General features: G+C 50.6%; 1 protein-coding gene across 1 annotated transcript in view; it reads left to right on the top strand.

Moving 5' to 3' along the window:
• Nucleotides 1-6532: 6532 nt before the first annotated feature.
• Nucleotides 6533-12777, top strand: part of DPP3 (dipeptidyl peptidase 3) — a 68763-nt gene continuing 62518 nt past the window's right edge. Inside the window, exons 1-3 of the mRNA XM_078858716.1 lie at nt 6533-6628; nt 8993-9288; nt 12609-12698. Of these exons, the coding sequence (XP_078714842.1) occupies nt 9001-9288; nt 12609-12698 (378 nt within the window). The 5' untranslated portion in view covers nt 6533-6628; nt 8993-9000. The remainder of the gene's footprint in view (nt 6629-8992; nt 9289-12608; nt 12699-12777) is intronic.

The following is a 12777-nucleotide window of genomic DNA, read 5'->3' on the forward strand; positions in this document are numbered from 1 at the left end:
TCCCCCGGTGTCTCGCTTGCTTGATTGTGATGTCTGTCGGCAGAGTCCTAGCAAGGGAGAGATGCAGCTTTGTGCCTTGGTATCAGCTTGGCTGAGACCCAGGCAAACACATCCATCGATGTATTTGTTTCGGGGACTTAGGGAGCGAATATTAAAAATGGTTTAAGAAACTTTTATCAAAATCGACAAATTCAATTTCATCCTGTGAAATTGAAGTGTAATTGATTCCGTCTCATTCCTAGTATTGAAATTGATTTCCTAACTTAGCCATTTTTTTGGCACGTCACTTTGTATACGTTACAGTTTCTGCCACCATTTAATAACTTTTCACATTGTTAACATATCAATAAGCAATGCTTTCAAGGACATAACATGTATAAATTTACATGTTTAGTAGGCGGTTAGGGGGCTGAAGAGTAACAAAACCATTCTGCATCCTAGCTAGTTTGTGTGTGTCTGCCAACAGGTAAGCTGTGACCAGCAAGATTTGCTTTCTGCATTCTTCATGCGGAAGCGGACAGAAGCTCTCAAGTGCTTGAGCGGTGCGCTCCTGGATGTCTCGCTCGGTGCCCGAGTTTGGAAATTAATGAAACATTCCGCACGTTCGCTTCGCTGTCGATACCCAGTGCAATTACACTGCCCCCCGCAGCCTATTGATTCGTAATTTTTGTCTCGGTGTATCCTGTTGGCACCTCTGCGCCGCTCTCTCGTTGCGTGCTCCCCGGCGCCAGCTGCGCCGGCTGTCGGTACGGAGCAGCGGCGTTGCCGACGGCCGTGGTTTCACGGCGCTTGGCGAAGGCTTTAGGGGTCCGTTTGTGACACGGAGCCGTGTTTACCTCAACCATGATTTGGGGAACCTTTTACCGAGGGTCAAATAGGGCTTTTCCATCGCTTTGGTGAGACAAACATTAAACCACATTTTAGGGTATTCTATATGTGTTAAATATTGCATTGTGTGTATTTGTATGCATCACTTTCAACAAACTTTTTTTAAGCTACGTGGACAAATTTGGCATCAATCAAAAGCCCACCTGTAGATGTGGAGGCAAAACAATGTTCGTTTTTTTTTCCCACGACCTATTCCAAATTATGGGCGCAAAGCAATGTGGACTGCAAAATTTTAAACCCATGTACCCAAAACGCCGACGTGCATTGAAAAATAAAATGTTTATTTCCTGGCCACGAGGACCAATTGTCAGGCTAGCAACAGGGGTCCATGGCAACAGGTGTCCCTAGCAACAGGTGCCCCTAGCAACAGGTGTCCCAAGCAGCGGCTGGCCCAGGACGTCTTAGTAGAGCATCAGGGGTCCTGGTGGGAGGTGCTGGACGAAATTATTGAATGGACCAAGAATGATGTATATGTGTTGAACTTCTTTCGCACCGTACGTAGCCAACCGTGCTAATCGAAGGTGCAGTCGTTCGAACGATTGAGAGGAATTAAGTGGAGAATTGAAGACAAGCCACAGTACGACTGTGGCCAAGCAACCCATACTCTGGACCATACTCATAGTAAACCACTAGTCTGCTCCAACGGAGGAGGAATAACACCATTACACAAACTCTCCGAAAGTCATCTGGTTGTGGCGAGCAGACCTCTAGAACATACGGCTGTCCTTCGCAAGAATAGAATAACATGAGTAGCTGAATGATGGGGGAATGAGTAAGTGTATGAAGCATGAGAGAATGAAATAAGGGATACATGAGTGAATTAGAAGAAATTAGTGAAAGGAATTGAGGGGTTTGTGAAGGAATGAATGGAATGATTGAGGTAAGCGTAAAATTGGGAACTCTATTCTCGGAGGAGTGCTTCACTCTCCGGGCTGTGTGCTGCTAGGTAGACTCGGCCTCAAATGAGTACATCGGCACTGGGGAGACGAAAGCGGCCGGGCGTGGTGCTGGCCCCATCGTGTACCATTCCGGCCTGCGTAGGTGCTTGCTAAAAGCACTTGCCCCAACAGTCCGTAAAGGCTACACGAGGGATCTTTGTTTTTGCTGCTGTGGGCTCCAGTGTGTGGGACGTGACAACCCCACGCACACGGATTTAATGTTTTTGTATAGCTGACTGATCGTATCTGTAATTATGCGTCATTTTAAACAAAATAAATACAATTATGTTTACGGCACGCTACTGTTTTGTGCAAATGTAAAGTTGAGAAGATCTGGGGCCGTGGAGGGACCTGGCAGGGTGATATCGAAACGTTTAATTCACCATTCATATCACCAGTTTCTTAACACGTAGGTTTTTTCTTGTGTTAGGCCATGTAACGATCTGGGTGAATTATTGTCGCAAGACCCTCCACCACCCAACATCAAAACAAATTCAATTGTCACACTGTGAGAATTGTTCAAGTCACTGGTAAGCTGAGCATTAAACGTTGATGCAACGCGTGACAATATCACGTGTTTGTGGAGGAACTGAAAAAATCACCGTTTGCGGATATTTGTAGCTTTGAACAAAATGTGCGGAATGAATTCCTTCTCGTCAACACCGAAATATGGATGGCGTGAGTTATTTCTGTGAACTTTCCGACTCGAAAGTTTTCACTTCTGTACAACTTGAACTTCCCTCGTCGAGGTATTTTCGCGCACACAGCCCCCACCACGTGCATCGCAGTGGATCCGGCAAAGCATGCCCGTGGCACGGCGCTCAGCGGGCGAGGGATTTGGTGGATCACGTAGATTTGTGAAACTCCCAAACTCTGAGAATAGGGCTTCCCCTCGCCGGGGCTGCGAGGTAGCCATGAGATAGCAGTACAACAAGTGGATGTTTCTTACACTGTAACTTACTTTTTGTTCCTGGGTAGTAAGTGTTATTTCCTAATTGCTTATGCCTCAAAAGGACAGAAAATGGCTATTATTCCCCACAAACTTTGCTTTTGTGACCAGGACTTTATGTGAAGGAATGACACAAATGCACACCACGTTTGCTCATTGAAAATAGGTACATTTCAAAATATCACTGTCGGGAATAATAGCCATAATAGCCATTTTCTGTACTTTCGAGGCATAAGCAATTAGGAAATAACACTTACTACCCAGGAACAAAAATGATTTTGTTCCACAGTGTTATTAATCCTCGTGTATGTTTGGGGATTCGCCGAGGCCGAGTATTCCGATTTCAATAATTGGTTAAATATCCCAGTGCAGGCCCCTCCCGCGGCACACACCCAACGCCGAGTGTTAAACACGTCCCACGTGACGGACTAATCAATTAGCGCTGATCTGCGCCGCACGGAATAGGTGCGGCACAGAAACAATCTGAATCGGCTCCATTCACGCAGACGGCGCTAATTGCCTAGCGCGTCACGTGGGACGTATGGCGTGGGACGTGACGAGCAGCCATCGACCGCGTGCAGCGTGGGACGAGTTAATTTGTTACATGAATGGGGAGTAAATTGAACGCGGGAAGAGCGTAGTTGTCGCGTGGTGTTCAGCCGCGAGGCCTGCAGTTTGGCAAACCCTGCCCTTGGGACTGGCCATGGAACATCGATAGGTAAACATCGATACTTTTAGTGAAAACACTGATGGCACGTCGTGAGATTGGCACGAAAGTTTGTCCGATGTTGATGCTTTATCGAATGTTTTTTTTTAAACTATCTAAAGGATAGAGCAATGTAAATTTTCAAAATAAATGCTGATTATCGAAGTGATTAATAAGTTTTAAAAAATGCAAAAAAAACACAAGTACAGTACTGTAATCAAAATGCACGAGGCTGGTATTGCAGGGTTAAAGCTCAACCCGCTGGCAAACTCTACATGTCCTCTGCAGCATTGTAACCCTATCTACAGGTCGCATGCACGTGTCAGCAATGTTTGAAAAGAACCAGTTGTCTTTTCTGTGGCATCCGAAGAGCTTCAACGATGTTTTTGGACGTGACAAAAAAGCGGGTCTTCCGGTCTTAGCGGAGGAATCCCAACATCGATGTCGCCCATGTTATCGATGTTTTCTTGCTAATCCCGACTTAAACCCGTGCTAACGACGCACGCGAGTGGTATTAGTTGAAGTGTCACGCGTGAATCGTCTTGAGTGCCTCCAGCAACACGCGTAAGCGAGGTGGCCACGTGCGCGTGTAAGCACGTGGCGAAATTAGAGAATTGGACGCGAATCCGAGCACGAGCCGAACAAGCCGCACTCAGTTTATCAAGCCGCACTCGTTTAAGCAATTAGGAAAACTCTGGAGCGAGTTGAAGCCGAATCTCCGGCACGTTGCTCAATATGTCTACGTAATAATAATTTATTCGTAAATTAATTACTTATGGTTGACTAACAAACAGGGTGGCGTCAGCAGTGACAGCAGTGAATGGGGCCCTAATTGTTTGCAGGTCTATGTTGAATTTTTACTTAAAACTTTCGTGACTGCAGGAATTAATATTCTTTGGTTCTTTCGGCCTATGTTGAGTTGGCTGCAGTTGGATAAACTCTTTAATTAATCTATTTTCGTTTTAGAAGTAGAGTAACATCAAAGCACAAAACAAGACGATAAAATATATGACTCAAAAGTTGTGAAATACAACTTTGGCATCTTAAAGGGGAAATAATTATCACGATGATCGTGAAATTTAAAATCGTAGATTGGAAATTTTTAAACTCAAAGTAATCTCCATATATATAAAAGGCAAAGTTGTGGTTATGTGCGTCTGTTCAAAGATGTTTAGCGTACTTCCCGACATGCAACAAACTTAAAATTTGCCATGTGGGGGGGGGCGCAATAATGCATCTATTTTGCACGGCAAGTGAGCTGTGACGTCACATTTGTCATGTCACCCGCGCACGTGGAATCGTAACGCTGTTAGCCTGCTTATGTCACGCACCCCCCCTCCCAACCCTCCGCGAGTAAAGTGCCATACACATGTGTTGCAGGTCTAAGGCGTTCTTCGCGCAGCATTGCTTTAATACGTTCCTTCGGAGTGGGCAGGTAGGAACTTGGTTGGACAGCGCATTCGTGCACGACAGACAGACAAATAATCCCTGGTGGGCATTGTGGAAGCTGTTGTTACTACCTGTATAAGTGTAGTGTATCGTGTCGTGTATAGTGTAGTGTGTAGGTTAAACGTTGAGTTTTATAAGGGCACCACGGGGTGACCAGCCCCACCCCACCCAGCCCCTCCCCACCCAGCCCCTCCCCACCCAGCCCCACCCTCCCCCCTCCCAGCCCCGCCCCACCCTCCCCTCTCCACCCAGCCCCACCCCTCCCACCCCCAACTGAATCACCTTAAGGCTGGGAATGTTGAAAGAAACACGAGGCAAAAAGATCCGCTTTTTTATTTTCAAGGGTTCCGTTTTATGAATGGAGCCACCCTCCTCCAGTTAAATTTTGTGAATGAAACATCGCCCGTCTCTTCATTGGCTCGAGTCGCGGCGGTGCCCCCCCCACCACTAACCCCCCACCACTAACCCTCCCCCCTCTACCAATCCCAACCCACCGCTCCCATTGGTCGGCGCCCCCGAGCCAATGGGAGGGCTCTGGTGGGGCGGGGCCATGCACGACAGACAGACAAATAATCCCTGGTGGGCAGTGTGGAATTGGTGTTCCTACCTGTATTGTTTGAGTCGTTTACTGCCGTACGCACCCTGAAAGTTGTGTGTGTCTGCAGCAAGCGCGTGTATGTGTGTACCTATGGACGCGCGCGCGTTTGTGTGTGGGGGGAGCGGTAGTGTAGTGGTTAGCGCTACGCTGCGCTACGAACCCGGCGACCCGAGTTCGATTCCCGCTCACGGCCAACACTGGTGACGATTATTTGAACCGGTCCTGGGCCTCCCCTAGGTCGACTCGGCTTCAAACGAGTAACTGGTGTGGTGTGTGAACATCGCCACTGCGGAGACATAGGCGGCCGGTCGTGGTGAATCCAAGTCCCGGGCGAAGCCGGGGTAGTTAAAGCTAGTACTGTATATAAAACACACGACGCCTCGGGAAATGGCTCTTCAAATCACAAATGCGAAGGCTCATTGTCCGAAACGTCGCCTATTCCAGTATTTATATGAATCGCAATGTTATTGACGGATGTCTTGATTTTTAAAAATAGCCGTGCTTGTGTTGTACCACTGCCAACGGAGCAGCACCATCACCACACACCGTCACCAAACACCCTGCAACACGTGGGTCACGGGTTGTTATTGATTCAGGCAGATTGATTCAGGCAGCTGATTCAGGCAGGTTGTTGTCGGTTGTTTGACTTGCATCCCACTGGGATTTTTGCACACAGCGTTGGTGTACGGTGTTTTTTCTGCAATATTTTGGTGTCTTTTCTTGGATTTTCTGTTTGCACTCAGTCACATATTCACTTTAAGATGTTTTTTGTTCATGTTTTTTTGTTGTTGCGGTTGCACCCGATTCAAGAGCCGAATGGCTCACAGGGCTACACCAAATAAATGAACTTGAACTTGAGCTGCGCGGGCAGCTGCGCGGGCAGCCCGCCTGAGCTCTGCGCGGGGTCCTCGAGGCGCCCCGCCCCCCCACTCGCCCCGCCCCCCCACTCGCCCCGCCCCTCACCCACTCGCCCCGCCCCCCCACTCGCCCCGCCCCTCCCCCATTAAAGCCGGGCCCCCACACCGCGGGACGATTCACTCCGCGTGCTCTCAGACTTCCGCCTCCTTCGCCTCCGTCTCACGCACCCCCTCCCCTCACAGGTACGTGGTGCCTCCACATCACCTCCTCCACCTCCTCGTCCACCTCCTCCTCGTCCACCTCCTCCTCGTCCACGGCGCCAACTTCATTTAACGCGCCGCCAAATGAAGGCCGACGCCGGTTTAGAAATCGCAGCGCGCTTCGGCACGGCCGGGGGGCGTCCCGCGCGATTGGCTGAGCGCGCCCCACGTGACGCGCGCCGGCGCGACTCTCTAGAAACGATAGCGCGGATACGGCCCGCTGCCGCTACGACGTCGCCTTTATCAACTTTCATTTGAGCGTAAACAAACAACATTTCGGCTTTTTACGCGACCCGCGTGTCTTTTAATTTACTATTTTTTTTAAATCGTGTCCAAGCGAAGCCCTTCGCTCGTGGCTTTTTTTGTTGCAGTAGTAGTAGTCGTGTGTTCCCTCTCCCACACTACCGATGAGTCTCGCGAGCTGGGTCACGCCGGGGAGAGGCGTCCGTGTCGGCGTTGCTGTTTGTTATTATTGTGCCCCGGGGTGTCTGGCCACAGTCGCAGCTCTTATTATTGTTGTTGAGCTCTGGGGGTCGTTACATTGTAAGTGGGGGGGGGAGGGTTGTGTGTGTGATGTACAGTTTGTTGAACTTCTTTCGCACCGTACGCCAATCGGAGGTGCGGGGCGAAGTACGGCAAAGCGCAGCCGTCAACCCACCACGCGGTGTTGAGCCGCCTTCTTGCCCAGGGACATCGAGTTGTCATACGGCGTGCAGCCGGTTCAGCAGTACCAGCACACTACCAACACGTTTGTGTTTCTCCCTTGTGATGGGGCTTTGCAGGATGCACGTTGCGATGTGTAGGGGGCACGTGGTGCCCAGCGAGGCGTGGAATGTGCCCTGTAGTGTACGGCAGGGCACTGACAAGGGGTTGACGGGGTTGACGCACGCACCGACAACGAGCTGGTCCCGATGGGGTTGTGCCACTTCAGATTGGGCTTTGTCGGCGTGCAGCTGTTGATCGTATCCCGATTCGCGTTAACGCCGCCCGTGAGGGTATATCGGGTGGTGTTTGACGGTGACACGAGAACGCGTAACAAACACGCGTGCAGCCGCACCTTCGGTCAGCACGGTCGGCTACGTACGGCACGAAAGAAGTCCAACAAACAGGACGCATGCGAGAAGCCCTCCCTGGCTGGCGAGAACCTGCACATTGGCCTCGAGCTCCTGAAACTTGCGCTGCGATCACGCGGGGGGGGGGGGGGGGCAGCAGCAGACTCCACTGTTGTACGGGACTTCTATACCCCCCCCCCGTCCGACTTGACCAACTCGCACTGAGCAGAGGGATGACGTCTGGTCCAGTAGCTGCCACGACCCGCAAGGTGTTGGGAGGGGTTCTCATCCAGCAGTGGATTGTACCACCGTGTTCATAAGATGCCTACTACTGCTTTAACAAGGCGCAGTCGTGTGTTGGTCTTAACATATGTACGTATATGACAATAGCTATAGAGTAACGTGAACGATGCACAACGTTCATTACATAAAAGTTGGTGTTTAAAAAAAAAATTGGAGACATGCAGATATCGTTGCAAATTCTGAGAAGGATTTGCAAAATATGCTGGATAAAATATTATTTTAAAAAATGATTGACAATCGACTAAACCATTTATGTATGGTCGCAACAAATAAGGTCAAGTTCAAGTCTGTGACATCAAACATGAATGGGCTGCAGCACTAACGAGGTAGCATGAACACCGAAGATGGAAGGTGCATCCAAGACAAATGAGAGTAGCACTAGTAACAGATGTGTTTTCGAAGATGGGATCTGTGTTAAAAATAATTATTGACGACAAATAGAATACTGAGACTCAAAACACACGGGGTGCACTAATATGGATGAGAAATCTGCACTATTAACAAGACCCGGAGAGGCAAGCTAGAAGAAAAAGATGTGTTTTTTAAGGAGGATGTTACACCTTTCATTGATGGTCCAAAATGAGTAACAAATGTATTATTACACACAGCAGGTACACGAAGAAAGTAAGAATAATTGGAGGAGGCAAGTTAGAATTCTTGGAGATGCAATGGGAAAACGAGAGACTGAATATGAGCGTTGTTTTGACCGGGAAAATTAGACACGGCAAGAAGCTGGGGAAGGCGATGGATTAAGTCAAAAAATCTATTTGAACAATTGGATGGAACTGGGAGTGTCAAATGCAGAGTTCTTGAGTAAATATCATGGGCAGAGCTAAATGGAAGGAAGCCCGTGATTGTTGGTGTCCTTTTGAGAAAGAGGATATGGCACGTAGACATTGCTCTGGTTGGGTTTCGGGACTCGCTGGCTAACGCGCTCGACCGCTGCACCACCTTTCCCCCCTTCCTCTTCCCCCTGACACCGACGTCGCAGGCCGAGAAATGTCGGGAAGCGCCGCCACCGTGGACCCGCAGTTCATCCTGCCCAACAGGGTGAGCGTGGTGCCGCTGGAGTGCCGCGCCGCCTTCGAGCTGCTGTCGGCGCGCGAGCGCCAGTACGCGCACTACCTGTCGCGCGCCGCCTGGTACGGCGGGCTGGTCGTGCTGCTGCAGACGTCGCCCGAGTCGCCGGCGCTCTACGCGCTGCTGCAGCGCCTCTTCCGTGCGCAGGGCCCCGCTGAGCTGGGCGAGCTGGCCACGCGCCTCGAGCTGTCCGCCGACGAGTACCAGGTGTGTGTGTGTGCGAGTTGCTCTGTCGGTGTGTGTGTGGGTGGTGTTCTGTCGGTGTGTGTGTTTCTAGGTGTGGGGAGCAGTTGGCGCCTTCCGCTACTAACCCAGCCACCCGAGTTTTATTCCCGCTCAAGGCCAACACCAGTGACGATTATCTGAACTGGTCATGGGCCTCCCCTAGGTCGACTCGGCCTCAAATTAGTACCTGGTGCGGTGTGTAAACCTCGCCACTGAGGAGCTCTGCGATCACTTGTTTGGGAAGAGCGGATGAGTTCATGCTCTTGACACAGCCCAGAAACACAGATTTGGGAGCTTTATGTTATGAAGTCAACATCGCACCATGGCGCCGTGGCACTTTCATTCTATTCCACAGCCACACGTACAACACAGTGATAACATTCAACTCCGAAACGGTGTCTTTCCAGTCCCAGGTAGGGAGCATAGTCATTGTGGGATTAGCTTCCTGGCACGCGCCGACTTCTACTGGCGTGACGTGGCTGGCTTCAATAACGCACCCTTGTCAGCTCCCACAATGCAGTGTGGCTGTGGTGCTGTGACCGGTTTATTTATTTATTTGTAGGACTTTTCTATGGGTTTATTAATATTGTAGGACAGTCATGCTCAACTGATTGCACTAGAGGGCGCTGTCGTCGGGTTCCTGAAATTCATGCGAGCGTGACTTGAATTATTGTACAAGATGATGACAGCTGTTTGTCTTCCTTGAAGCTCGGCTCACACGTCGCTGTATCAGAGTGATCGTCTTCGTTGTGACGCACCTTTATGACGTGGGGGGGGGGCACCTTGAAAGTCGTAGCTTGACCCTCCACCTCATGGCCATGCGCTCGTTCAGAAAGGAGTTGGGTCTCTTATCGATGATTTATATGTAAGCTAATGCTCTGGGCGCTCTGAGCTACTGTGTTGGGATTTAAACATCGCTACCTGTGCTGGGTTTCGGTGTACAGCTGCATAACGGCGGGTGATGTCCGCACCACACTGCGTTTATAAAGCGTCTGAATATGGCCACTTCTCAGAACTCTGACAGACTTTAATATCTCACATTGGCTTCGTTTGTGACCTTTTCTGTTCAAGTCTTTTATTCCTCCAAAACTTCTCCCAAAAATACCATTGTTTATATTTAAACAGAGGTGAAAAAATGTACCCGTAAAAACAAAGTTTTTCACTATAAATCCTTTATATGCGTGGCGGGTAGAGTCCTCTCGTCCTCTGGCTTGAGATGGCTGCCACCTATGGGTCAGATGATTGCCTGCCACCATTAAGCAATTGGTAATTAAATATAAAACAAAAAAATTCCTAAAAAGTGTAAAGTTATGGAAAAAAATTTTCACGAAAATAAATTGTCACGCACAACGAGTCTGTGTGCTAAATGTCAGCTCGATTGGATCACGGGAAGTGGGTTAAAAAACGACCGAAAAATTTGCACGGTTGTAAGCGCGCAAGCAAGCGAACTTAATATAAAGGATTTAAAAATGGGCAAGTTCGGAAATCCCCTGTGGCTCGGTTCACCCGGCATTCCACAAAATCTAATTTTATTTGCCACCCTGAAGGTGTCTGCACATTGTAGCGTTGTTGATGATGTAAAGCCGTTATTTAAGAGCTCTACAGACCTTTTTGTTAAAACATTTCGGACCCTTATAAGAGGTTCCGGGTTCGAATCCAGTGACTAGCCCGATTTTTTGTTGTTGTTATGACTGCCGTGTGTAATAACCGTAACAATACTCCACTGTGCTTCACAGTGGACGTGAAAGATCCCCAGATGTCATTCGCAAAAGGCCATTGTGTTCCGGCGTCTTGGTCCAAATTTCCGAAATCGAACATTGCCCGCGTATTGCTCAAGTCTGATTGTGCACAGCCGCAATCGTTTACCCCCTTCCGGCAAATTGATGCCCCAGGTTCACCCTTGCAAATGAGACTTTCCTGGTGCCTCAAAGTCTCACCCTGGTGAAAGTCAACTTGAACTTGAAACTTGCTTGAATTCTCTACGCCGAGCTGCAGTCTCTCAATACATTTGTTTCGGCTGCCGTTGAGGTCGCATTTGCCGGAACGGTCTGTGCGCGGTTGGTAAGAGGCCATCCATTTAGTATGTATGCTTGACGCACCCCCCCCCCCCCCCCCCCCCCCCCCCCCAGAATATAGAACGGCCGATTATTTAATCCATGCAGAAATGATCAAGGATTCATAATAATTACGTATTTTAAGCTAACAATCCACCGCCGAACTAACTAATTTTTGAAGGCCAATATCGACAAATTATTACGGAGGCTTCACCCCCCTCCATTTTCTGTGCGTACATTGTCAGTAGACCCCCCATACGCAAGCGTACGCATTTGGGTTAACCCTCCCCATTCCATGCGTACGTACTAAATGGATGGGCCCTAAGTTTGCTCGTGTGCGTGGCTCGTGTGCGTGGCTCGTGTGCGTGGCTCGTGTGCGTGGCTCGTGTGCGTGGCTCGTGTGCGTGGCTCGTGTGCGTGGCTCGTGTGCGTGGCTCGTGTGCGTGGCTCGTGTGCGTGGCTCGTGTGCGTGGCTCGTGTGCGTGGCTCGTGTGCGTGGCTCGTGTGCGTGGCTCGTGTGCGTGGCTCGTGTGCGTGGCTCGTGTGCGTGGCTCGTGTGCGTGGCTCGTGTGCGTGGCTCGTGTGCGTGGCTCGTGTGCGTGGCTCGTGTGCGTGGCTCGTGTGCGTGGCTCGTGTGCGTGGCTCGTGTGCGTGGCTCGTGTGCGTGGCTCGTGTGCGTGGCTCGTGTGCGTGGCTCGTGTGCGTGGCTCGTGTGCGTGGCTCGTGTGCGTGGCTCGTGTGCGTGGCTCGTGTGCGTGGCTCGTGTGCGTGGCTCGTGTGCGTGGCTCGTGTGCGTGGCTCGTGTGCGTGGCTCGTGTGCGTGGCTCGTGTGCGTGGCTCGTGTGCGTGGCTCGTGTGCGTGGCTCGTGTGCGTGGCTCGTGTGCGTGGCTCGTGTGCGTGGCTCGTGTGCGTGGCTCGTGTGCGTGGCTCGTGTGCGTGGCTCGTGTGCGTGGCTCGTGTGCGTGGCTCGTGTGCGTGGCTCGTGTGCGTGGCTCGTGTGCGTGGCTCGTGTGCGTGGCTCGTGTGCGTGGCTCGTGTGCGTGGCTCGTGTGCGTGGCTCGTGTGCGTGGCTCGTGTGCGTGGCTCGTGTGCGTGGCTCGTGTGCGTGGCTCGTGTGCGTGGCTCGTGTGCGTGGCTCGTGTGCGTGGCTCGTGTGCGTGGCTCGTGTGCGTGGCTCGTGTGCGTGGCTCGTGTGCGTGGCTCGTGTGCGTGGCTCGTGTGTTGTGACCATGTCGCACTTCTTGCAGAGTTTTCTGGTGTACGCCGCCGGTGTCTACGACAACATGGGGAACTACAAGTCCTTCGGAGACACCAAGTTTGTGCCTGCAGTGACCAAGGTTTGGTTATATGCATTTGTTCAGTTGCGTCGACATTAGAGGTCTTTGTTTAGAAAATGTAAATGGAACAAAGTTACTT

Source organism: Lampetra fluviatilis, chromosome 7 (genome assembly GCF_964198595.1).
Source record: "Lampetra fluviatilis chromosome 7, kcLamFluv1.1, whole genome shotgun sequence".
NCBI classification, from domain to species: domain Eukaryota; kingdom Metazoa; phylum Chordata; class Hyperoartia; order Petromyzontiformes; family Petromyzontidae; genus Lampetra; species Lampetra fluviatilis.